This window comes from Nyctibius grandis, chromosome 1 (assembly GCF_013368605.1).
Source record: "Nyctibius grandis isolate bNycGra1 chromosome 1, bNycGra1.pri, whole genome shotgun sequence".
Classification (NCBI taxonomy): Eukaryota; Metazoa; Chordata; class Aves; order Nyctibiiformes; family Nyctibiidae; genus Nyctibius; species Nyctibius grandis.
The window spans coordinates 84752480-84779357 of NC_090658.1; the positions used below are offsets into that span (position 1 = coordinate 84752480).

Sequence of the window (26878 nt, forward strand, 5' to 3'; positions counted from 1 at the left end):
AAATAGAAGTATCTTAAGTCATTTCTCTATGGGGAGGTGAGGATAGTTTTACCAGTTCTGATTGCAGTGTAAACAGTGAAAGGCAATAAAGTGCATTCAAAGGAACTGGATTCAGTGATGACCGTTATGAAAAGAAAGAGGAATGGAAACAGGAAATGAAACATAATGTGAATTCAGCAGCTTTGCTACCAACAAGACAGAAAAAAATCACCTTTACTGTGCTTAATTTCAAAGGAGAGAAATGCATAAAAATGAGGTGTATCATTGAAAGAGGTAGCTGAAAGCCTTCACAGATTATACGGTTACAGGTGACAGCGGAGTCAAAACAAACACAGACCCTCTATGCCAGAAAGACTTAAGGAAAAATCTAAAAGGAAGCAAACTGAACTGTATCATCAGGCAAGTTATTTAACTCAAAAAGCATCATTTGAAAAGCAAGTTATATCCACATAAGGAAGATGCAGAGGAAGACACAGAAAGGATCAACTTTGAGAAGCTACAAATAGTTTGAGAAACACCTTGCAAAAAAACTACCAAGACTAATAAAAACTAAATCTACCAAGACTAATAAAAACTAATGGATATAAAAATGAGGTATACAGTGACTTGCCTATTAAAAAAAAAATCCACAATTCTTCAGCTCAGAAAAGATAGCAGAGGTCTAGAAGAATGATGAGCGGTGTGAAGACTGATGAGGTGATAACTGTTCATCATGTCTGACAGAAGAAGCAGGGGCATCCGATGAAAACAATACATGGCAAGTCGAGAAGCAACAAAGGGAAAGACTTCTCACAACATATTGTTAAACCCAGTGCAGGCTGCTGTGACTACTGGGAGTTTGTGTTGAAAATTTACAAATACACAAATATACCAAGGCATGCAAAACCTGAAGGAAGTACCAAAGCACTCTGAGGTGTAAATGAGAATAGTCTGGGTATTATATCACTACATACGTACCCTGTACTTTGCTCTTCCTCAGATGTTTATTACTGGTTGCTGCCAAACAGAAAATAATGGGGTAGCCAGATCTTGGTGTGACCCAATATAACTTTGTTTGTATTTTTTTTGTGGCTATGTGGTTTTAGATGTTCCCAACAAACTTTAATGTAGCTACAAAAGGAAGCATTGGCCACTTACGACTAAATTGTGACCATGTTTCGTTGATTAGATCTCCTTCTTCATCTGTATACTGAAGTTTGGTGGCTTGGTCAATACAGCTACACATGATTAATTACACATTTAGCTAAATATTTTCAGTGTGTCTCAAATTTTCTATACAATCTGACCTTAATGATCTAGATCAAAAGGCATCATTGGTCCTGGTGAGGCCTAGCAAACACAACCAACAGTGGGCTTCAGTTGCCCTTTTGACTGTGTGCCCACAGCATTGTGAAACTGATAATCTAAGTCATGTTAAACAGGCAAAATTAATAGATCATAGGATTTGGCTAAATCCAACAGAAGTGTTGGCACCTGTTACTCCTCCTGATCCAGTCTGAAAAAGACCTTTCAAGAGTAAGACAGTGAGAATTGCAAAGAAATTGACCACAACAAGGTAACACCCATAATCATCCTGGCATTTTAATTTCATCTTACTCCCATTAATTAATCAGTTAAACTAAACCAGTATTTTGGAAATTAGTCTAAATTCTGGTTCTTAAGTTGTTTGGTTTTTTTTTTATGGATTGGAAATAAAGTATAGCAATAAGACCGCTAAAAAGTAATACTTTGAAGAAAAATTCACTAATTACTCACTATTATGACAGCTACACTAAAGAGTCTCTAATTATTAGCAAAGACAAGAGAACAGAAACCCCTGTAAGACACACCATCAGGGCAGCACAGCTAACACAGCCAGCTGTGCCAGCTACGGGAATTCTCTAGAAACAAACGACTGCAGAGAGACTGGGGGACTTATTAGAAATAACATTCCAGTAAGATTAGTTACTTTCTCTTCTCTGTTCTCTAAACTTGACAGGGTGTATTTTTCTAGGTCCTCTTCTCGCCATGCAGACGGCACTGTTAGAATGGAAGAGACGTAGGATAAGGGCACGTTGCCCACAATACTGATTAGAGTAGAACCAGAAATTTTAATTCCTTTTTCAGACATCTCGCAGAGTCCTGAACTTCTGTTTTAGGACTTAAATTTTCTAGCGGCCAAAGCAATTCACCTTTGCTAGTTTCCCTGAACTGCTAACAGCATTAAAAACAAAACAAAAAAATCCTTAGAATTATGACTATGCAAATTTATGGGTGGGGTTTTAAAGTTTAAGACACGCAAATTAATGTACATAAAAGAAGGAATGTCCTCCTTGGACGTCTCAAAATTTCCAGCCTAAAATGTTTACATCTCTGTAATAACTTAAAATATAGCCAAGTTCTCATTTGATACTGAGCTGCTGAGGGAACATAAGTTGTTGACTAATGCTATAGCATTTTGTGCTCAGAAGCAGATCTACATCTAAAAATGGATATACTTTTAAAATAAGGAATCACACATAATTTTGAACAGTGAGTATTCTAGCATCAGGTCAGTTTCCCTTTTTATTTTCTGACCAGTAGTGAAGTTTTAGCCTTGCAATCACATAGTACAAACCTAAAAATTTGCACTCTACTTGTTCTCTGATAACACAGCAACTATTTAAAAACTCCAGCTACATATGAAGTATAATAAATCTGTGCTTAGGGCAGTTACCCCAATTCCACTAGAATATCTGCAGTTTATTCTAAACAAACTACCCAACACAGTAATTTGGAAAAGGATCATTTTATTTGTCCGATCATCATTAAACAGTCACGAAGTACATAATACAAAAATCTTAGTAAACATAATAAGCCTTAGTTTCTCTTCACATATTTTCACCAAAAAAAACATAGACCAAAGTAAAGGTTGGACAAATTCAACATCCTCTGCTCATGTCATAGTCTTTAGATATAATTTAAACCAAGCAGTTGATATGCCTGGCTATTTGAAGGTGAATGTCCATTTACACAAGAAAACAGGAGTGGGCTGTATTCTGGAAGTGGAATGCACGTTGTCTGAATGCTAAAACCTACAAACCATCCCAAAGCCTTGATGGGGCAAGGGTTGGGGTAGTCATTTTTTCTCTGGAGGTTCATGTTTTACCCAATCTTCAAAGCCACCAGCATATTGCTGAACTCTGAAAATATGCAGAAGATACAATGTTAAGATGGACTCTTCTTGAAAAAGGTATCTAAGAGAACATGGCAAAAAAACCCCAAACCAAACAAAAAAAATCAGAGGAAAAAGCATACAGAAATTCTCTGAAATCAAACACACTTGTACCTAGCTTCAATGAGTCAGATTGACATTCCTTGTACTCTAATGCTGCCTGCTTCCATGCAGTGTGTTCTGTAACTAATTTCCTCCAAATGACACAATGCTGGAGACCAAACTTCAAGCAAGTAGTAACAGCCGGATCAATGAAACAGTTTGGCACTTCCTTTTTTTAAGAGAGAACTGACTCACATGTCTAATGCTTCAGATGTCATCAATTAAATGCAGCACACTGATCTTTACTTCCTTGCAAACCTACATGCTCTAAAGATCTGACATAAGCTTGCACAAAACTGAACTCTGGAAAACAAAAACCCACCACGCAAAACAATACTGACTCCTTCAATTAGGCAGCATGAAAAACAGGTAATGGAGGATATTTTGCACTTATTAATATATCTATAAAACAAGAACATCACTCCATACTTTTGACTAGAATTAGCATGGATATTCCAGTTCATGAATTACAGTTCAGCGAAAACATAAGCAAACAACCAATTTTTAAAATTCTATCTATCTGCACTCTTCTAGCCAGCGAGGCACCTTCTGGCACGGGTGTAACAACTCTGCCAACCAAACGCTGCTCTCGCTTTCACTCTATCAATCTTATTGTCTTTACTGAAAGCAAAGGCATACTTTGTCAACAGTGAACTGTACAGGTGGAACTGCAATTTAACAAAGGGTGTGGTTTCATAAACTATTTAATCCAATTTAAGATTGTACTTCTACCCAATCCAGCAGTTCTCCACCCTTCCAATCATCTTGTGTCTCAGGACTAGTGCTTATGAAGCTGTATAAGGAAGCAATGTGTTGGCGAGGGAGCTCTAAGAGGCAGAAGGACCTTTCAGGGGCAGCATGATCTTGCAGCAGATTGTGTCACCTGTGGCACATGCGCAGAGCTGCTAAGGGGTGGTTTCACAAGGCAATACACCTCACTTTGCTGGAACACCCAACAGTGTCTTTCAAGGTTCAGTGGCAACAAGAGGAGGTATCTAACTCAAATACCAGTCACTTTGTTCATATTCCACATTGAAATTTTTAACCCTGGCCCATAAGCAGCTGAGTAAGAGTTCTGCTTCACAGGGGAAGGCCATCCCTACACACAGAAGCTTACCTACTGAAACCCAAGGACTTGGCAAAACCGAGTGCTTGTTTACTTCTCGTTCCTGCCAAGCAGGAGAAAACCACAGGGTCCGACTTGGCTGGCATCTTTTGATTGTACTGCTCCTTGAACTCCGCTGGGTCCATTTGTAGAGCTTCCACTAATTCACCCACTGGGAAATACAGAAAAAAAGTCTCATTTATTCTCCATCCACAGACAGGCTGACACTGTAATACCTCTAATTCCTCCGGAGGAAAAGTTTAGCCTTGCAGCATCCTAGCAGCTGTCTAGCACAGCTCCTCTTCGCTCAGTCACGGCCACTTGCCCACAGACTTGACCATCAAGCACAGGGGAGCACCCAACGTCTCCACGTAGCAGCATTACACTTACGCGGTATGTTGATGGACGCTGGGATTTTTCCAGCTCTGTCGATCTCCCACCTCTCCAGTCTTTGAGCTCTTGGTAGGAAAGGCTCGGCGCCCCGCCGGCACAGAGGCTGCGGCCGGCGGCACCCGCCGCCCCGGGACCTGGCAGAGAGGCGCAGCCCGTGAGCCCACCGCAGCCCCCGGCCCCGCGGGGAACGCCATATAACGTTTAACATATTCACAGGGGGCTCCCCCAGGGCGCCGGCAAACCTCACCCCGCCGCCCGCCTGCGGAGAGGCCCAGCCGCCACTCCGCCCCCCGCGTCCCCGCCTCACCGGGCGCCGCCGTCCGCCACCAGCCGCTGCTCGCCGCCCGCAGGGCCCGCGCCGCCCGCCACCAGCCCCAGCCCCCGGCCGCCATCAGCCCGCCTCCGAAGATGGCGGCCGGCCCTGCCGCGGGCCGCCAGCCGCCCGCCCCCGCCGGTGAGGGAAGAGACGGCTGCCCCGGCGGCACCGCCTTCTCCTCAGAGGCGGGGGCCCGGCCACCAACGCTGGCCCGCTCGGGCACTCGGGAACCGCCGCCGGGGTAGCCGGGCTGAGTTAAAACCAATTTTTTTTTCCTTGTGAATCCCTCTGATTTGTGACAATTTATGACTCGATGTCGATAAAATATTTGCACGCTCGCAACCGATGAATTTACATCTCGGCGTTGCGTGCAGCCAGCGAGAGCACGGCCCTGGTTCAGGGAAGGCCTGGATTTCCCCAGGGCTATGGAACGCGGAGCTGCCTGGGTGGGTGAGCCGTAGGCGAGCTGCCCGCTGCCGTGCTCGGCACCCGCCAGCACCGCACGCAGCTGGGTGAGGCAGCCGCTGCCTTCGGGTTCGGTGCATCCAGCAGCTGCCGCTTTGCCCGAGCCGGGTGATTTCCACAACTGAGCCAAACTGTTGAGAAGCCTTGAAGTACCGAAGGCTGGGAGATTGAACAGGGATGAGGAATTGTAATTCCAAAAAAACCCGCTCAGTGTTACACCTGAGGAGAAAAGGTGATTTTACCACTGGCCTGCACTGCTGCCACCCTTGCCACTGTCCCCTTAGATCCACAGGAGCTGTGGTCCAAGGGTAACAACTGCACCCCTAGTTTTGATACGCTTTGGTTTTGAAAGCTGTCAGTCTTCCAGCCCCAAGGACTGATGGCCAAGACATGTTCTAAGTGGAGAAATGACGGTCCCTCTGTTCAACGCATTTTAAACCAGTACTCCGTATTTACTAGATAGCTTTGTAGATATATTACATACCAGTGGTTCCAGTCTTTAAAGGCAGGTGTGCTGCATCTTTCATCTTCGTAAAAGATGCATTTTGAGGAGTATGTTGTTGAATCTTTACTAAAGAGAGCCTTCCTTCTCAAAACGAGAACAAAATATTTCTCAGCACTATAAAGTGTGACAAATTGAACCTGGCACATATAACTGGTTCACTAGCTGCCCTTCTGCCAGCCTCTCCATATGGCCCCCTTGACAGCCATTTGCAAATTGTCTCTTTGAAGCAGTATAGCTATATGTAAGTCGAAGTTTTATGTGTTTTCCATTTTCAACAAGGTATGGGTAGAATACAGTACTTCTGGAAATTCGCTTTTGAACTCTAATTTACTGTATATTTTATCTGTAGTAAATAACAACCAGTTACTCTCCATTTATTGCATATATTGCTATAAGGACCATAAAGCATGAGTTGTGAAGCATCAGGATACTTGTATGAAATGCATATTCACATGAAGTTGTGTTTTTATAAATGAATTTAGGGTTTTAATTTGACCCTGGATCATACATATATACACACAAAGAGAGAACACACTAGCTTGCTTGCAGAAACAGCAATGACCCACTAGCCATCTTGTGAAAGACTGAGTTTGAAGTCGGAGGTGATGAAGCTATGCAAACTCCCTGGGTCAGTGACAGAGTGGGAAGCAGCACATTCAATTCTACTCTCGCCTTCATGGCGCTGTCATCCAGCACTCACTCAACCCCTCCTCAGCAGCTTTCTTCATTTCACCTCTTGGGACTCTCTCTCCATTTCACCTCTTCTTCATTTTACTCTCTCTCCATTTCTGCACAGCCTCCCACACTCATCGCCAGTGGCATCATTTCCCAGCTGATTGCCCAGCCACATTTACCCTTGCACATTCTTTATCCTCATCTTCTCATGTGACTGAAGCCTTCGTTGATCGAAGGAATGGTCTGCAGACCTAGGCTTTCATCAAGTCTTACTGCCTTTCTGATTTTTTTGTTACTGCATCTTCTAACATGTTTTTTTTCCCCACAAACTTTTCAGCCTTCCCACAGTATTCTTTACCATGCTTTACTACTTGCTTTTGGCCTTCCCTCTCTGCTTTCTCTTTTCTTCCTTTCATGCCTCTGATTGCTGATGCTCTCCTCGTTTCTTTCTTCTTTGCCCACAACCCTTATTTTTCTCTCATTACCAAACTGCAGACATGATTCAATCTCAACATTGGCTTTCTTTGCTTCTGCTTTTGTGTTGAGTGCTTCTAGAGGAAGGCTGGGGACCTGGCTGATTTCTGTGACAAATCTGTTTTCCTAACATGCAACTCTAATTTACATCCCATTTTTCCCAACACAACAGGAACCTATGGATAAAGCTTGCTATCCTCACTCTGCACAGAATTCAAACCATTCCCATTTGGAAACATTTTCTCACCTCATCTTTTCCACTTCCTTTGCTTGCCTTCCCCTTCTGCCAGTGCCCTGACGTTCTACCTCTTCCAGATATTTCTGTTCTCCTCTCCTGTGCTAAATGAACGTATTCTCCTTCACATTGCACTGTCCCCCTTTCACACACGTTCGCTTTCCCTTCCTTCTCTTTAACCTTTTAATCTAGCTATTGCTCTTGCAGTGCAAGAATTCCCTAATCTCTCATTTGTGGAAGAGGAAAAACCCACATCTTGATCCAATTTATTTCAGATTATTGTCCCATATTCTTTCTCCCTTTTGCATATAGACTCCATGAACACAGCGTTCACAACCAAGGTCTGGGGGTCCTCTGTTACATGGTCTGCAGTCCACTTGCACATCTTTGTGCTCAGTTGTCACCACTATCATTGAAGTGCCTGAAGAATTCCTCCTACCTAAATCAAATCCTGCTTAATCTGTCACCCTCTTCCAACAATACTCTTCTTCACATCTTGTCTTTACTTAGTCCAATTACTTCTACATGCTTCTCTAACCATTCTTTCAGCCTGTTTGTGAGCAGATTCCACCATGGGTTCTCCATCATTGCTTTTTGAGGGGTTCCACAGCAACTTCACCCTTTCCCCCCTTTTTTTCCTCTATGCTGTATCTCTGCATAACATTGTTCCAATGAAACTACTATCTCTCAGTTCTTAATTCAGATTTGCCTCCTGTCCAAGGCCCCCCGTGCTGTCTAGGCACATGTTGAGTTTAATCTCAATCCCAGTCTCTACTAGCTCCTCGCTCGTGTGCTGGACACCCTTTACTCTGCTTGTCCCTCAGCTGGGATATGCACCTTTGATTCTCATCTCCCTCCAGTCCCTCCCATGAAAATCTCCGTAGGGCCCGGACCCCTCTGCATAACTTCTGGGTATGGCTATCCACACCTGTGCGCACTAGCAAACCCCTTAGCTTGCTCCCCACATGCACAAATCATAGAATCATAGAATTGTTTTGGTTGGAAAGGGCCTTTAAGATCATCAAGTCCAACCCTTAGCCTAACTCTACCAAGTCCACCACTAAACCATGTCCCTAAGCCCCTTGTCTACTCATCTTTTAAATACCTCCAGGGATGGTGACTCCACCACTTCCCTGGGCAGCCTGTTCCACTGCTTGATAACCCTTTCCATGAAGAAATTCTTCCTGATATCCAATCTAAACCTTCCCTGGCACAACTTGAGGCCGTTTCCTCTCGTTCTCTCACTTGTTACCTGGGAGAAGAGACTAACACCCTCCTCGCTACAATCTCCTTTCAGGTAGTTGTACAGAGCGATATGGTCTCCCCTCAGCCTCCTTTTTTCCAGACTAAGTCCAGTGCAGCATCTCCCAGTCTTTCAGCAAGACCCTGCCAAATTCAGATGACAAGGTAACCCCATCATGTCTCCCCTCCCGTCTTTGCCTTGAGTTTCTACGGTGCCCCGCAGCCAGACTTGCCGCTACCTGTTGCCTCTCAGCGGGCCCAGGGACGCTCTCTGCAGCCGGCAGCCCCACTTCCCTACCGCCCTTCCTACCCAGGAGACGCATTTTGCCCTCGAACCGGCACCACCCGCCCTCCACGCCACCTGCCCCCGGCCGCACCCCCCTTGCCGAGCTCGTACAGCGCCGGGGAGCCGTCCGGGCTGGGACCGGGAGCGGCGCGGCGAGGCAGGGGGCGGGCCGCGCCGGGCGGAGCGGAGCGGAGCGGCGCGGCCCTGGCTGCGGCCCAGCTTCCTCCCCCGCTTCCTGCCACCGCCGCCGCGCCTGCCTGCCTGCCTGCGGCCCGCCGCTCCGTGAGTGCGGGGCGCTCGGGGCGGAGAGGGGGGAGCCCGCCGGCCCAGTTCGGGGGGCGCCGCGGCCGGGGCGGGCTGCTCCTGCGGAGCCGGAGCGGCAGAGCCACGGGCGCCGACGCGCGGCGGCCGCAGCTGGAGGGCCGGGCCGGGCCGGGCCGATCGTCCCCGCCATGGCGGCAGCCGGGCCCGCAGCTTGCGGGGCCCCGTCCCAAGGGGCGCCGCGCAGGTGCAGCCGGGCGGGGCGCGGGGGGGGGGGGGCGCGACGCTTGTGCCGGGTTGGGGGCGGGCGGGGGGCGCTGCCCCGCCGTGGCCCCGGGCCGGGTAGGCCGCCCTCCCCACTGCCGGGGCGCCTGGGGCAACCCTGCTCGGCGCTTCTCCCGCCGTGTGCGGAGCTGGTGGTCCAGTACGGCTCGACCGGGCTCCTTTTGGGTGGCCGGCGACGAGGTGCTGGTGCCGACCGTCCGCTGTCGGCCTAAAACAGGTTAACGCGTCCGAGACATGAAAACAGCAGCCGCCTCCGTGACCTGCAGTTTCTCGGTCTATTAAATTAGAGAGAGTCGGTAGCATCGCCTTTGGTCGGGTTTAAACATAAGCTCCGTTCACTTTTCATTAGGCAAGTTAGCAAGCGAATGCAGTTATAAAATGGTCTTGCAGTTCTGTGTCATGAGGCTGGCGTGATTATTGCTACCCCGCTCTGACAGTGTGGCATATGCCGGCCTGGTGATGCCACCGCCGGCCCGCTGCCACTGCTGCGTGGCCGCCCGGGCGCAGGCTGCGGGCTCCCCGCACCAAGTGTTTTAGCAGGCGGCGTGTGTAGCCACAGCGCTGGCGCTTCACTACCTGAAGTTCAGTTTTCAGCAAATGCAGACCGGTATGTGCCTGGTGATGAGGTGACAGCCTGGTGATGGTCCTCTCGGTTAATCGGAGACGTGGTGGTTTAGACCCATAACTACAACTCTGCACATTGTATTTCAGTTAATGTTTTGATTCTCTGATTCCTTCATTCTGTGGCACGAGTGCGTGCCAGACTGATAGCAGAATAGGCCTTTGTGAAATTGCTCTGCAGTTTACTATGGTTGTAAATATTTTGTCAGATTTCTTCATGAAATATTGAAGGACTGGTGCTCTGTAGTTTTGTTTCTGTGAGATTCATAGAAATCTGCAGCTAGCGTCTCACAGGTTCTGCTGTGAGCATCAATCGTGGATCAAGGACAAGTTGTTCCACTTTAGATGTGTCATCAAAACAAACTGGGGCAGTTTGTGTGCAGGAAGAAAACGGAATGAAATTTTTTGCTCTTGGTGGCAAGACTTTGAAAGTCAAAGAGCTCAAACTAGTTTTCCATAGTCCTTTACAGTTTTATTTGTTTTGCCCGCATTAATTAGCTAACTCCCACAACACTCTTCCAGAGTAGATGGGAAGTTAGGCACAGCCGTTGTCTTCCTTCATCTGCTCCGACTCGGCCCTTTAGGCAGGGGTACAGCATGAGTCTCAGCTTAGCGTATTATCTTGTGTGGGCTTCAGCCTGCTATCTTACACACTGTGCTGCAACCACAGTTCCTTTTTTTTTTTAGGCTTCACAGAATTAGCATTTCTCTGAAGTTCATCCTTTGCTCATATTGCCCATCATGTTCCCTTATGACATCTTGGACCACTTTTTTCGCAGTTCTTGTCCACATGGTTATCCTGCCAAGATACTGTGAGTTCACTTGTTATTGTCCAGCTATTGCTGGAACACATCTACCCAAATGCTTTTCCCTCTTGATGTGTTCATATTTTTTTAAAATACATTTAAGGTGGGATAGAGAACATAAGTAAAAGCAGCAATTTGGTTTATGAGGTTTGATATTGACAGGTATCCCTGAAATCTTCCATAAGACCTTTGCTATAATATACTAGCAAAAATATGTCATCAAAATACTACTCTTTTTACCCACTCAACCCTTTATTTTGCTTTAGGCATGAACACAGTTACAGGGTCTTTTCATTTGTGTTTCTGGACACATCGGGTTTCTGTGTTTTTCTGTTTAGCGTGGGCAGCTGGATAAAAAGGATTAATAAAAGTCAGAAACGCTATGGGATTTTTACTGTCACTTGGAAAGTTGTATCTAGTGGTCCAAAGGCTCCATCTCACTCCTTGCGCAAAAAGTACATCAGCTTCTCACCCTTTTAGGACTGTAATGTAATGTCAGGGTTGGCGTTTGAGCTCTAGTGGCGGTGTAGGATGTGCGATGTGCCTTTGGGCTAGGAAATCTTGGAGATGACACTTTCAGAATTTCAGATGACATTTTCCAGGGGAAGAAGTGTTGCTGCCACTACCAGTCAGCAGTTCTGGTCCTTTTACTGCTCTAGCAGGCAGCGGGGGCTTGTTTGCCGCAAAGGTTTCGGTGACTGTCAGAGCGCTGAGCCTCCTGGCCCGCTGATGGGTGACACTGCCCGGTTGCTAACTGTGATGGATGCGGTTCTTGCTCTGATTGGGTGACATTTGATCTAGCAGCGAGCAAGCCAAAATGCCACAGGTAACGCTCGGAACAGACGTCCAAAATATATCAACTTGCAGCTTACATCAAAACATGTAGCAATTCTGCAGAGGATCTGGCACTTCTGACCTGTACAAGGCTTTTCTTTCTGTACTCTGACAGTTATGTTGAAGCTCATAAAGACCCTTCACAGATGTGCTATGGAGCATCTTGGCCTTTGGACTTAATCTGCACATCTGTGCTGTTCCTCAGCCCCTTGCTTTGGTGCTTGGCAGCTGTTGACAGCTGGACAGTTCTGTTAAGTTATGTGAAAGTGCTAATTTTTCGCTGTATTCAGTGCGTGCTAAGCCTTTTCAGTGTGATGCAGGGTCTTTTTGCATTAGCAACATAAAATGGTATCATTTTAACTTGAAAGTTTGACTACAAGTGGTGAGACAGCTGGAATTTAGGATACCTCAGATGAATTGAGGGTTTGAGGTAAATGTATTTGCCCCAGCTTCTTTGAATTCAGGTGCTCACTGATGAAATAATTAACAAGACTGGTTTCACAGTTAATGGGCAGTCCTACTGGGAGAGTCTTACCCGTATCCAGAATAGTACCTGGAGACTATCTGTAGACTCACTTGGCTATATTTCATAGGGTAAGTATGCTTAGATGAGCTGGTGGTTATTATACCATTTTTATCTTGTTGTTTTCATTCTAGTAATGCAAGTGTAATCCTCCTAGTTAATCAAGAATCAGGAAAAATGTTGTGACAGGTATTATACAGATAGGAACAAAAATGTGGCACTTGCCTGAAAGAACTGGCACCCTAATTGTAAGAGGTGGGAAAAGGTGGATCTTGGCAGATGGAAGCAGTGATATGGTAGTAGGCAGCACCGCGGGTTATTTCTCTAACATACTGATGATCTGGTTTGGGTTTCCTATAAGCATCACAGTAAAGGTACAGCATGGGAAAACTCACCGAGGTGGCACATTTCAAAATTTAGCAAGTGAGCTGTAGACATTGTAGGAGGAGGGACTCAAGCTCTAAGTAAGGCGTGCAAGAGGATAAGATGGGAATAGGTTTTGGGGAGTCTGGACAGTGAAGACATGGTTTGCTTCTCTGGCATAAAGATGCAGTGAAGAGGAATGACCTGTTTGGTTTTGTTTTGTGTTTGTTTGTTTGTTTGTTCTTTCCCAAAGAATAGTGAATTCTAGTTCACACTAGCCTTGTATCTTTTATTGGTTCTAGCTTTACTGAGTTCCAGTAAAATATAAAATTTTAAAAAATAACAGTTATTTATTTTAGGAACTACATCCAGCTCTTTTTAGTTTCTAAATATATACTTTATGAAGAGGGTGCATTTCTAAATATAGAAATATTAATGCTGTTAAATATAGACTATTTCAGGCATACCTTACACTTAAAATAGTCTAGGCATGCCTTAGATTTAACTTAACAAATTTAGCACATTGATTTTTGGCACTTTGTCAAATTTGAAGCTTTTAAAATTAGGCAGGCAGATCATTCTGCTGCTTTTGAAGTGTGCTTTTCTAGAAAGGTGGAAACGAGCAGTTGTAGTGAGGAGCTTTTGATCTTAATTGGCTTTTAGTAGGCAGACTGGCATTAGGAGTCTTTTAAGAAGTAAAAAGTAAACCGAGATTAGCAAGTGATGATGATTGCACTTCACACTCTTGTATGCTGAGCTCAAAGAATCTGAACACGTTTGGCAAGGACTAGTTCTTAGTTTTGTATGAAATACTTGTTTAAAAGGAAGAGATTTAGCTCTTTCTATTTTTAGTTTTTTTCCCCATGAAACTGTGTAATTTCTACTTAAGATTTTTGCTGTGTGCTAAATAGAGATCAGGGTGGAGCTAACATACCCTCTGAACTCAGCTTTTTCTACCACAAAAATAAGGGGTTTTTTATTCGTCAGATTCATTAGTTAAATATCATTTGCACTGTGACTTGATTTTGTGTGTACAAAATGAAAAATTTACCATATTTGTTTTTCCATCACAAAAAGAAACTTCCAAGCAAGGATTCATGGACACTTATTTCTGCATAGGGAAAGAGGGAGAGTCTGTCTCCTTTGGGACACTCCACAGTTGGTGGCTGTTGCTGCAAATTACTCATTGAACATATTCAAAACGTAGGAGAATGGGTTGGAAAGAGGCAAATCATGGGAATATTGCCACAGTTTTTAATCTTCAGTGTATTGAGTTAGTTTTGTGTAAATTACTCATTTCTCCTCTGCCTGCTTGTCCTGAATGGCTTGTGCCTATGGTCCACAGAAACCTGCAGAATTTCTCTCTTGCTTTTTTCTTAGCTGTATTTTATGCTTTCTTGGGTCTATGTTTGTTCAGGGTTTTCATTCCAATAAAACCTCAATCTTTTATTTCCCATAAACTGAAATATTTCTGAGAAGTAATTTCTGAAGCACCTGAGGTTTGTTTCTAATTTATCTAATAGATATCTAATTATATCTATTAAATATAATAATCAAATTCCTGGCGTAAACGTTTTGATTTTGAACTGATGATCATGTTTTTAGTTGTTAAATGAGATCTTTTATTTGTAATGTTTTCAGTCCCCAGATATACTGCAGAAGGGCAGATAGTACTGCATCTATACGGTGCTACTTGCATCGTAGGTGCGTGCCGAGTTGCTTGTTGCTCTTACACTTTCATCCCACTTATATGCTTTTCAAAATCAGGCACAAACCCTGGCTGGCTAGGTCCTTGGTATGCTGTGGCTTTTCCAAGAGCTCACAGGTCAGTAAACATTGTCTGATGGATGCCTGTCTATATATGTGTTCATGAAAACTGATTAATTTAATGGTCCGTGTTATCTTTTGTTCTGCCTGCTCTTACTGAAAGAAGACTGCAAAGTCTCCGAGTTGCTCAGTGGGTTCCCAAACCTGCAGAATGAATGCTGGATTCTTATGCCAGTGTGCATTTCTAATGCCTTGTTGATTAAGTTGGGCTAGAAACGCCATGTTTTCAGTTGTTGCAGGTACCAGCTGACACTCTGTCTTTTCCATGTGTCCTGAAGGACCCTAGAGAGTGGGTTCAGCGGTGGGCTCTGTATGCCCTGGTCTGGATCGTATCACCTGGCCTATGGGCCACAGGATTTCACAGGTGGTAAAGACTTGCTTGTATTGCAGCTGGTCGGGCCTATAATTGTTCTTTCATGAAGTTATCCAGGCTCTCAAAATGTGCTGATATGAACATGACTTTCATTTGGGTGAAGCCTGTGGTTTGGACAGTCTTACGTAATCTGTCCAAAGAGATAAAAATTCTTATGCTGAAATGAGCTCGTAGATCATTTATGTCAACGTTGAATAACCTAAACACAACTATGTTCCTTCAAGGAGGACATTTTTGCTGTCTTTGCTATTGACTCTTTACATAATTTAGTGTAAAGTCATGGGTTTTCTAACAGCAGCTGTATCAGCCTTAGTGTTTGATGAATGTCTTGATGAATCTTGTGCTCAGTTAAGCGGCAGTTAAGTGGTGATGGGTAGTTTCATGTGGAGCTTGGATATATATGGTAAGATGCCAAGGCAGAAATACGTAGTTGAAGTTGTTTGGGTCTGAAGCACCTTTTGGTGTTCTAGGGATGCCGTGGTGCTTGGCTGTTGATGTACATTAGGCGTGCTAACAGTCGTTGAATATAAATGGTCAAGAGCTGAAATATTCGGATATTTCTTACTGTATGAACAAGAATTGCGAACCTACAAAATCAGCAAAGCTGCATTCAGAGGCATTGTTCACTTGCATGGCTAAGCATTTGAAGCTTTATACCCTTAAGTACTGGAAATTTTGAAGTCTACAATTTAAGAACATCATTGCTATGTAAATGTAGCATTCTGCAAAATATGAAGTACGTTTTGAAAGGTTGAGGAGACCTGAAACCGTTGATGCAAGGAAGCAGAGGGTAAAGGTTTCTTTCATACTCTACAGAAATTTGCCTTGTCCAAAGTAAATCTCTAATGGATACGTTCATGCAGAAAACCTCCAGCACTAACCGTATGTGTGGCAGATGCAGAGACGTCTGTCCAGATCTATAGGACCCGGGAACAGGAGCTCTGAGGTACGAATTGCATGCTTCGCTTCAGTGAAGGCTGTTCAGGTGCCAGTGGTGGTGGTGCTCTAGTATCAGTATTGATGACTGTTCTGCTGATTGGCTTAATGGATAAGAAAGGAGAGGGAATATTGAGTTCAATATACAGGTCAATTCCTGTGTCTCTCAGTGCTTCAGTAGTACAAAGGTCTAAATGCATATACAGAGAAGATTTAAAAACTTGGGTAGACAAACTTTTTAAACTTTGGCAAACTTATGTACGTGATCTGTAGCAAGAATATATCTTTTGCTGTTCCCAAATGTAGGGCATTTTAGAGGTTTCCTATACATAAATGAGGTAGCACAGTAGAAAATGTTTGGTACTGGTGGCTCAGGTGAAACTATTAACTTGTTTGTGGTTTCAAGACGCTCATTTTTTTTCGAAATAGAATGGCTCACAGGTTTGCAGTGTATGAATACCTGACTATCTTACATTCGTATGCTTTGTATATGAAAACATAAATTTGTTTTTATGAAGCACATCATTAAAAGACAACCTGTAAATTAAGCCTCAGAAGCTGTCTGTGTAATGCACAGCTACAGTCCTTCAGTGAATTCACATTTGAATTTTGATTAAGTGACTGGTGTGCTGAAATCTCTGAGGATTTTTTTTTACGTTTAGTGACAAATATTTATCCTCGAATTCTGTTCTTCATAGGACTCCTTGATTAATGACCCAGATTTCCTATGAGAAGCTTCATCCGTATGGATTCTCTAATGTTTAATAGAGGGGTCAACTTGCAGTCCAGTCTGTCCTCACTCATAGAAGAGGACACTTTCATGAGATTTGGAAGACTTTTGTTTTTATTAAAGTGTTTGCAATTGCTCAAAAGCTTTTAGGGAATGTGCAAAGGTAAATGTTGACTGAAACCTTTCCTAAGGGAGATAAGTTAAGGAAGAGAAGCTTTTATTTTGATGAAGTTTTTCTGGTAAAGTATGTCTGGAGCTCTGCAGTAATTTACTTTACAGTAACAAAAATTAAGAAAATCTCAGTATCTCAAATATTTAACACCGCTGCCTGGAAGTGTGTGTCCCCTGTAGCTAGAGATACAATTCATAATGTCATGTAGTGTAACTAACTGATCTTGTGGCATTCCTAAGAGTTCATTCCTGTTGCGTTCATACTCCTTGTTGCACAATAGCTGACATTAGTCAAAGCCTAAAACTGTGTTCATGAGGTTTGAATGTGTGATTTGATCTCATGCTTTTAGAGTTCAAACTCACTACATTTGATGAAGCATTTAGTCAATAAAGCAACCTCTGTTTCTCTTTCCTAGTAAGTAACAGATGCGGGTGAAAGATCCATCAAGAGCCAACCCTGAGAAACCAAAGAGAAGCAAAAGGCCTAACAGGCCGCAGGATGAGGACTCTTCAGATGATATTTCAGGTAAATACATTAGGTGATGTTTGGCCCTGAGGTTGAGGGCTAATAACTTCCATGTTGACTGATGAAAACCACAAATCAGTGGTACCATGAAATACTTCTCTTGTTTGAATTTATAACAGAAATATCCCCAGTCAAGTGTTTATGACATGATCAGTTGTTACACTATGTGACTGAAGAGTTGGTTGATCTTTGATGACAATCTCTTCAAAGCAGGAGAAGGGTCCTTTCCCATGTGTGGAAGGTCAAGCACGCATGGCAGGAAGCTGCTTGGCTGAACGGGGAGCTTCCAGCTGAGCTCAGGGGCAAAAAGGAAGGGCAGAGAGTGTGGAGGGAGGTTTGGGCTACCCTTGCAGGGGCCCTGAATGTACAGGGATGGGATTAGGTAAGCCAGCCGCAGTTAGAGTTGAATCTGATGAGGGGTATGAAGAGTAAGATGGGCTTGTATGGATACTGTGACAGTAAAATGAAGGCTAAGTCAAGTGCAAACCTGCTGCTTGAGGGGGCAGAGGACCCAGGGACACGGGACATGGGAAAAGGATGAGGAACTCAATCCTTCCTTTGCCTCTGTCTTCACATGGAAGCTCTGCACTCAGTCCTCCCTGGTCCCTGAGCCTAGTGGCAGACTCTGGGATTTAAGCATTGTCCAGAGTAGAAGATGACTGAGAGCTGTTAAGCAAACTGGATGTGCACAAGTCCATGGGATCAGATGGAGGTGCTGAAGGTGCTGAGAGAGCAAGGTGAGGCTATGCTCTGTCATCTTCATGACAACAAATTGGGGAGAGCAGTTGATATGCTAGAGGGTAGGTCTGCCATTCAGAGTCACCTAGACCGGCTGGAGAAATGGGCTGGCAGAAACTTCACGGAGTTCAACAAAGGCAAGTGGAGAGTCTGGCACCTGGGCCAAAATAACCACATGCAATTACAGGGTGGGAATCAATGGCTCGAAAGCAGCTTTGCAAGGTCCTAGTACACAAGCCGTGTGGCTTGTGCTTCCTACATGCTGGACTGTATTAACTAGAGTGCAGGTCAAGGTACGTGATTCTTCCCATCTTTTCAGCACTTGTGAGACTTCATCTGGAGTACTGTGTCCAGTTGTGGGCTCCCTGTTACAAGAAAGATGTGAACTTGTCAGAGGGAGTCCAGCAATGGGTCACCCCCTCCACATGGTTAAGGAGACAGAGGACATGATGCATGAAGAGGGGCTGAAGGGAATTGGTTTGTTTAGCCAAAGGAGTGCAAGTATAGTTTATTTGACTGCCTGATAGGTGGTTATAGAGAAGGCACAGCCAGAGTCTTCTAGGAGTTCCATAATGAAAGGACTAAAGACAAGAGACAGAAGTTAGGGCAAGGAAAATTTGGCTAGGTATGAGGAAATGTATTTTATTTTCACTATGAGGATGGTGATACAAAAAACTGATTTTCTGGTGAGGTGGTGAAACCTCTGTCCTTGAAGATATTCAACACTCAGCTAAACAAAGTTGTCAGCAACCAGATCAAAATTTTTATCTGACTCTGCTTTGAATGAGGGTTTGGACAAGATGGCCTTCAGAGGTCCCTTCAAACCTAGCTTAATCTGTATTGTTATAGTGGAATTTCTGCAGAAAGTATGACAGAGAAGAACAGTGTTTGGTATTCATGTTCAGAACAGGCAGTTGTAGTACAGATGGATGGGTATTTGGAAGTCGTTCTTTATGGATAGGAAAGGAGATAACTGCATGTGTTGTTATAGACAAAAAATAGATTTATGTAGTATTTTACTGTTGACAAAAAAACCCCAACCAAACAACAAAAAAAACAGGGAAATTAAGTTTGTACAAAAGTACTCGTACTTTTGTACAAAGTAGCTTGTCTGTTTTTAAGAGGTGGCATTTATTGACTTAAAAAGGATTTTCGTTATAGAAAGACCGAAATAGATCCTTCATAAAATTCAGTATATGGGGAGCAGCTGGCTGATTTTTTCTATTTTAGTTCTTGGCCGTTTTTTTCCTAATGCTGAACTTGTTGAAGATTCTGCTCTTCTCTCATAACTATTATTTGTAGTGGATGAAAGTGAGTATATGTGTCATTTTCTCCAGGCTTAACCTGCCAGCACGTGAGCCAAGCAGTGGACGTGCATCATGTGAAGAGAGCAGTAGCTCAGAGTGTCTGGTCAATATGTGCAGAATGTCTGAAGGAAAGGCGGATGAGTGACGGTGAGCCTGTGGCACCTTCGGACATATGGCTCTGTCTCAAATGTGGCTCTCAGGTAAGCATACGTTGGAAGTTTACGGAGGTGGATGGGCCCTGATTTTCTAAAGGATGTGACCGGTAATAGAAGTTTGGCATACCTTCAGTGAAACAGTGTGACATAAGTGCTTAGTTGTGAAAGTCCATGCTTCAGCCTCTTCAGCGGAGTGGGATGTGGCCTTACATTCTTGTCCAGATTTTGGCAGTGTTTTGGGTTACCTTTATGTGTTACGGTGGGGTTTGGCATCACAAGCAGTAAGTGATGGTCCTGCCTTTTCTCTGTTCTTCATCTATGTGCCACTTATGGAGAATTGGCTCCACGAACTATGTGGTTGCAAAATGCGTCTGTTCAGGTGGCTCATCTGGCAGAAGATCCTGCAAATAAAAATGAATGAAAAAATGGATATGTATATTGCTGAATCAAATTACACTATGGACACACAATTGCTAGATTTGATTGAAACCAGGGAGAAAGGACTGTGCCAGAGTGAGAATGCTGCTTTTTGTGGCAGCTAGCCATTAGATTGGATCAGTTATAATGTCAAATCGTGGCCTCCAAGTTTAAAGTGGCAGGTCCTGACCCTAAGGGCTTCTGCAGGTTTCTGTCCTGTGAGTAAAGTAAAGCCTGATACAGAAAAAATCAGTTTACAGACAATGTCACGCTTGGTTCAGCTAATAGTTGCCCGAACAAAGCATTTCACAATTTTCTTAGGCTTTTGATAGGTCTTGCTGTAGTAAGGACAGAAGCCAGCTCCTACCAGTATTATCTGAACAGATTTAATTTTGCAAAGAAACATGCTATTAGCAGGCCTCAGAAGATAGTTAATTAGATATGAGGAGGACTCATACAGCTTGTCTCTGGAATTTTGTAGTTAAGGAGGGCTTTTAAAAGGAGTTAAATCTGTGTGTTTTTTTCCTGTTTATGCTGTTAATAGCCTCCAAAACTCATGCCTCATTCAGAGACCAGTCCCGAATCTTCTAAGTCCCACTGTGTAGATACTTGAAAAATTGCCAATGCTTTCTCTCGAAGTTGCTGTACATAAATGGTGTGTTCTGAGTAGCTTTTTGTTACAAAACCAATTTATGTGCCTTTTGCTGTCTGGAATGCATTTGGCATTCTTTAGCAGTGAGGGTTACTTATGCTGTCATTTCCTTGATATTCTGTAGACCAAATATGCTACATACTCATTTAATTAACTTTTTTTTTTAGATAATTCTTACTTTTGTGAATGGCATAATTTACTGTCTATTGATACTTATTCAAAAGCTAGGAATTATTTCTATTAAGTTAAAACAAACTTAGTAATTTTCTATACTTTTAACTGATTTTTCCAAGTAGACAAGATGAGATTTTGGTTTTGTGTAGTCATTGATTTTCATTTATTAGTAAAAAGAAAATGTGTTCATTTGAGAAAAAAAAAGTTAATTGATATCTTTATAATACTGGGTTATAAAGAATGTTAAAGCCTCTCAATCTTTGAGAATGCTAAATAAGTATTTAGGGCACTATAGCTTTCTGTCTAATTTTGAAAAGTAAAGTTTTTGCAGTTTATTTACTAATGATACGATCTTTTCCTACTTCCCTTTTTCCCCCTTACTGTCTTGATGTTTGTGTTTTTAGGGATGTAGTAAGAACTCAGAAGGCCAACATTCTCTGAAACACTTCCAGACAGCACGCACAGAACCTCATTGCATCGTTATCAACCTCAGCACATGGATCATATGGTAAGAATGAGTATGCAGGTGTTTGTGCATGCTTGTATATAAGGACTACTCATAACTTAAAGCAGTGTCTTCTCATGATAAAGAATGATTCTGACAGATGAAATGAATACTTTATATAGAGGAAAGACAGACTTTCTGGAGAGAAGATTAGTTTGTCCTTAGGACTCTCAGAGGGGTCACAAATCAGTACTAAGGTAGAAGTTTGAGTCCGTTGTGTTCTGTAGAGAGTTGGCTGGTTATAGGAGTTTGTCATTCCTGCTTGTTTCTATGTGGTTATTTGCAAGACCATAAACTGGGATTATTTAAATCTCTAAATATCGCAGTGAATTGGGGCTGATCTATAGAAGAGCATATATGGGATGAGAGAATTCAATTTTATTCCTCTTTTTAGTATGAAAAATTGAAACCTAGAACTGAAGTAATTTGTGTAAAGTTGTTTGAGAAGTTTGTTAGAGTTGGGAGGTGCATTCAAATATCCTGAAATCCAGTTCATTTCTTCTTTTGGTTAGGTGTTATGAATGTGATGAAGAGCTGTCAACACATTGCAACAAAAAGGTTTTGGCTCAGATAGTTGACTTTCTTCAAAAACATGGTTCCAGGGCTGACCCAAGTAAGTTTACACAAGTAGTTTTATCTGGACACATCTGTACTGTACTGTCTTTAAAAATGGGCATTTCAAATTTTGAGTCATGTTAAACATACGATTGAAAAATTACATATGATGCAAGTATAATGCAATTTGTAATTACTTGGGCAAGTAATGCCTGTCAAAACATAGTTTTATTTTTTTTCTACAGTATGATTACATTTTAAAAATATTTTGGGCACCGTAGGACAGTTTTTCCAAATTTTGTCTTTAATGAAGAAAGTTTATTGTAGAGAAGATGTTACCTTAAATAAGATGCCATATAAATTAATGCACAAAAACGATGTAGAAGCATAAATGAATTGAATTTTCCTGGTGTGGATATGTCACATCTTAAAATTTTTCTGATTTCAATTTGTTTTCCACAGTTAATTAAATTTTTTTAAGTGGATTTTCTGGTACTCTGTTGTTGTATGTAATGCTTTCTGTTCATTTGTGTTACTGGGTTTTAATTGATAGAACACTCATTTCTATTAACAGAAAATAGTATTAAATTATTTTCTTATGTTAGGAGCCTACTTCTCTATATATGTAATAGTAGATGAAACTTGTATCTATGGTCTCAACTCTCCACTCTTGATAAATGTTGATGTTATTCATCCCTACTGTAACACAGTTGGCAGCATTTCTAGCTTGTGACTTAGTGCGTTGGATTCCAGATTTTATTCACAAAAAACAGCTTAAGTAAACTTTTAAAACACTTGGTTGCAGTTTTTAGCAGAGATAATCAACTGGTTAGAAGTAAGAATGGAAAAGGGTTGCCTTACTGAATTAGACTAGGTATTTCTCTAGCTGGACGTGCGTAAATCCTACTAGTTTTAAGAGGTGTTACATATTTTGTGAGGGTAAAAAAATGAAGGACCACTCAGAAATGCATGTTTTATATTTTGATCTAGTCACAAGTTGTACGTTAAATTATTCAATTGTAATAAATTGCTGCTTTTTGCATCTTTTCGCTTGGAGCAATGAATATACGGTATGCGATTTCACTTTTGTTCACAGCTTCAGTGTAATAAATGGGTCTTGCAGCTTGCTTGCAGATGAAAATGCTGTAGTGTTTGTTTCAGTTAATTTAATGGAAACAATTTCATTCCATTTTTGTAGTGCTGGATAAGGCTTTCAGAGCGATACGACTGTGTGCTTCATGGTTTAGATTCTTAATTTGTGAAACTTCAAAATATCTAAAGTTTTCAGAGTATGGTGCTTAGAAGTTTTCTGTGAAATGTCTTAAATTAAGCAACTGAAGTTCCAAGCTAACTCAGGAGAAGTAAGCTTAAATTAGGCCCAGAATTTCTTAAAAATCAGGTGTTTATAGCAGAGCAGGGCAGAATATGTTTCTGCTATGTATGTATTTGTGTTTCATTTTCATACTCTGTTTTGAAAATGCATATATTTCATTTAAGTATTTGCCTGATATAACTGGAAACAAAATTGTATTGTTTCTGTTGAGGGCATAAGCATTTTTTTTTTCCTCTTTTATTTAAACCAGTTTTCCCTTCAGTTTCTGAAACCAGGCATTGAAATGAAGAGCTAGTTATCATCCAGCTTCAGTCTGCAGGTGTGTGTTTTGTGGTAGCAGTGTGTTGAGTTGGCCCTGCTTGCTTTGATGCCTTGGAAAAGGAGGTTCATGGCAGTGGTGTAAAAGGTAGAGTCAGGTACCAATGGTGATGTCAGGCGAGCTGCGTGTTGTCAGCAGCGCAAGGGTCCTCCTGCAAGGCGGTGGGAGGTGCAGGGCAGTTTTAAATCAGTGACAGGCTGAGGGGTCCACTTTCCCAGCCACTTGGACCACGTGTTACCAGTCTGCACGGTTACGCTTCATCCTTCAAATTCATGCAGGTGCCTAGTTTTGAGTGAGGGAACAGACACGCCAGCGTCCTTCAAAGCTCAGGAAGTCATGCCCATGCCTTGCAGGGTGGCCCCTGCGACAACCAGAGGTCTCAGCATGGAGGTTGCTCCTGCAGGGCAGTCGCGTCTCCTGCTCTGTGCCGGGAAGGGGCTAAGGCTCCCGTGCAAGCCTGTTTTCACGCAAGAAGCGAGCGCGTGTGTGTATTTCCAGTAATGTTTTAGAGCTGGAAGTCAGCGACCCTCTGTACGTGGCAGAGAATATGGCTGTGCTGAGCAGTTTGGATCCCATTCTTGAGTGCTCTAGGAACGTTGGCGCAAAGATGATTTGTTGGGTTTTCTTAAGTGGCAAGGAGAAGAGGAAAAAGCTGTTTGCCTGGCATGCTTTGTTGCTTTGGGCCAGGCTTCTCTCTATAAGGGGCTGGGAAGGAGCCGTGTATTGATCAATAAGTGGTACGTGTGAGAGGGAATTCCCACGCAGAGCTGGCATTCTTGTTTCGCTTTGATAAATGTAACAGCAATGCCTTTTCTATTTTATGTCAAATACTTGGGCTGACACACTTGGTATTTCCCCTAAACAAATGTGACTTAAGTATGATTTTTTTCTTTTCTTTAAATTAGACTGCCCATAAGGATTTTTCAAAAATAAAATCTGAAATTGAAATGCAATTCATGCTGTTGTCTAGAACACAAAGGACACAAAGTATAACAGTGAAAATTAACTCTACTATTGACAACTTATCTTTTGTTTAAGTGTAGCATTTTATTTCATGTTACAGTGATATTTTCAGTATAACTGTCATCCTTTAAATTATTAGTTGACTTAGATTTTTTAAAATTCATTCTGTATATTCAGCCATTATAAAAATAAACTAATTTTAAATAAATGAAAAATAACTTATAAGAAACAAGTAGTGTAAAATTGACAATTAATAATTCATATTTCCCGCTTAAAAAATCTATCTTGTGCTTTTTTCCCATTGCTTCTCTGTTTCTTCCTAAAAAAGCAGCCAAAGCGAAGACACTTAATTTTCATATTAGAATGTGGCGCTGCAACAACAGTTCATCTTATGTCTAGATTTCTTTCTGTTGAAACAACTGGTTAGCATGGTGTGTCATTAAAATTCAAATAGCATTGTGTAGAAATTTCTGCATAAATGCAGTATGAACAGAAATATAAGTAACAGATGAGGGCTGCTAGGGTTTTTTTTGGTTTTCAAAAGTGCAGGAGTCTTTTAAAGGTAAAATAATCAGCGTAAACATGTCAGGGAGGGTTATATAGATTTCCTAATTAATGCATCTTGGAAAATAAACAAAAGCAAAATGCTTGTCATTTGGTACTAATGTGGTGGAATAGCGTGGCAGCAGGATCCCTGCTTTTCACTCGGCCTCTCATAAAGATTCAACTTCACTTCAGCTGTAAAAATGTGCAAATTACATTACTACTACATGACTGACTTTTGTAATTACATTAAGCGATTGAGATAAATCCCAGTGCTGGGTTCCCAAAAGAATGCTTGCAGCTGTGTGATTTTCGCATCTGATCCTATGGTTTGTTGTACCCAGCAATGCCTGCTTTTATTTTTTTTTTTCGCCTTTTCTTTTTTTTTGAGGAGTCTGGTTAAGAGGTCATGTTGGGCACAAGATGGAAGAATAAAGCAAGATTGCTTTCTAGGGTGTACCACCCAGAAATGTGTTTTGTGGAAAGGGTTAGCAGGCCATGATGATTTTCACAGAAAGGCAGGTGCAGTATTGTCCATGTGGCACACTTGTGAGCTTCACATGGACATAATGCACATGTAGTACACAGAAACCATGCAGAGACATTGCGATCTGCGTGTCTGCTCATTTGCTGGAGAAAATAAATTGTTTTGCAGTCTTAAAAGTGAATATTGTGCGTATTTTCCTTTACAAAAGCCAAATTAGACATCGGTGGAGACATAAGATTGCATACTCAATTTTTTTTATAAAGCAGTTAATTAAATTGGTTTGTGTGGCAATAGAATGGGAAGGAAGAATATTTATTCTCAAATTTTGTAGTTAAATTTATTGTTGGGAAGGTCAAGCAGATGAATGAGATTTTGCTAGTAAGTTCAGCTGCCCAGATTTGCCAATAAGTGAAAGTTAGAAATTTGATTTCTATTTTAATGGATATAACTGTTGTAAAACAAAGATTAAAAAATACATAATTTTACAGTACAAGTAATAGGTGTTAACTTGTATGGAAAAAAAATAGTATGATGAATAACTTTTCAGATTTGCATTCATCTGGATATTAGCAGTTGACAAAGGATCACACTGAAAAAATTTATATTTTTTTCATAACTGATTTTCACTACATGTAGTTTGGAGCTTGAAGTCGTGTAAGGCCATTCTATCTACTTAAAAAGAAAATCAACTAGCAAAAAAAAGCAGAATATGTTGATTCTCCAAATCTGAGAGACTCTTCAGCAAAAAGAGATTTCTGTTGTCGGTCATAAATTTTCTTTCAAGTTTACTTACTTGTTCAGGGCTACTGTTAATTATACACATTGCAAACAAATGAAAACTGAATCATTGGCAACAAATTTTTTAGACGTTCTGTCATTTTTATGCACGTGTTCTTCCCTTTCCTGTCCACATACTTATTTACTTGTGAGGTGTAGCACAAGTCATCTGAGCATAGGGGATCAAAACTGGTGCATGAATATCTTGCTTTTTCACACTGTGCAGTCGTGTTTTTTAGTTTATAACATTCTGGCAGAATCAGAGAAATAAAATTGCAGTTTGTAATCTTTAATTTGGTAGGATTGTAACACTGCAAGAGAAATTGGGCTTTTAAAACGTAAAGCTAGTGACCAATTCGGAAGAGAACTGTGCTGTTTTTCTAAGGGTTACATTCTCATTGTTGTACAGTGTTGAAAAAAAAAATTAATTTTTTTAAATAAAAAAGGAGTGCCAGACAATGTAGTAGCATTTCATAATACAGCATGATGAGAACTTGGTAAAAGAAAGGCAATCTATTAGCCTTGCTTTTACTGTGAAGACCTTCAGCTGAAGTACCAGAGTCATATTCAATAGAAAAGGCTTGACCTTGGAATAAAAGTGCATGTTCCTGGAACCCTCATTTTTGATTTAAAAAAAAAAAATTGCATTGAAAAGATGAGCAAAAACGCTTACTCCCCTGGATGAAAGATAAATTGGATGTCATTT

The 26878-nt window shown here is 42.0% G+C and overlaps 2 protein-coding genes across 5 annotated transcripts in view; one reads left to right on the forward strand and one right to left on the reverse strand.

The window, feature by feature from the left end:
- Positions 1 to 2751: 2751 nt before the first annotated feature.
- On the reverse strand, positions 2752 to 5201 carry TSTD1 (thiosulfate sulfurtransferase like domain containing 1). Its single transcript, XM_068412049.1, is given in 5 exon segments — positions 2752 to 3161; positions 4413 to 4572; positions 4791 to 4847; positions 4850 to 4927; positions 5101 to 5201. Coding segments are annotated over 5 exon segments (444 nt in total). The 5' UTR covers positions 5186 to 5201; the 3' UTR covers positions 2752 to 3097.
- A 3962-nt stretch (positions 5202 to 9163) lies between these two features.
- USP45 (ubiquitin specific peptidase 45) overlaps positions 9164 to 26878 on the forward strand; it is a 55664-nt gene continuing 37949 nt past the window's right edge. Inside the window, exons 1-6 of one of the 4 annotated variants that reach the window (XM_068413604.1) lie at positions 9164 to 9273; positions 15701 to 15830; positions 17138 to 17247; positions 19323 to 19492; positions 21095 to 21198; positions 21708 to 21808. In XM_068413604.1, coding sequence (XP_068269705.1) covers positions 17148 to 17247; positions 19323 to 19492; positions 21095 to 21198; positions 21708 to 21808 — 475 coding nt within the window. In that variant the 5' untranslated portion in view covers positions 9164 to 9273; positions 15701 to 15830; positions 17138 to 17147. Of the gene's footprint in view, positions 9274 to 9410; positions 9500 to 15700; positions 15831 to 17137; positions 17248 to 19322; positions 19493 to 21094; positions 21199 to 21707; positions 21809 to 26878 lie in introns of those variants that run through there. The other 3 variants (XM_068413614.1, XM_068413594.1, XM_068413618.1) reach the window with 3 other exon arrangements.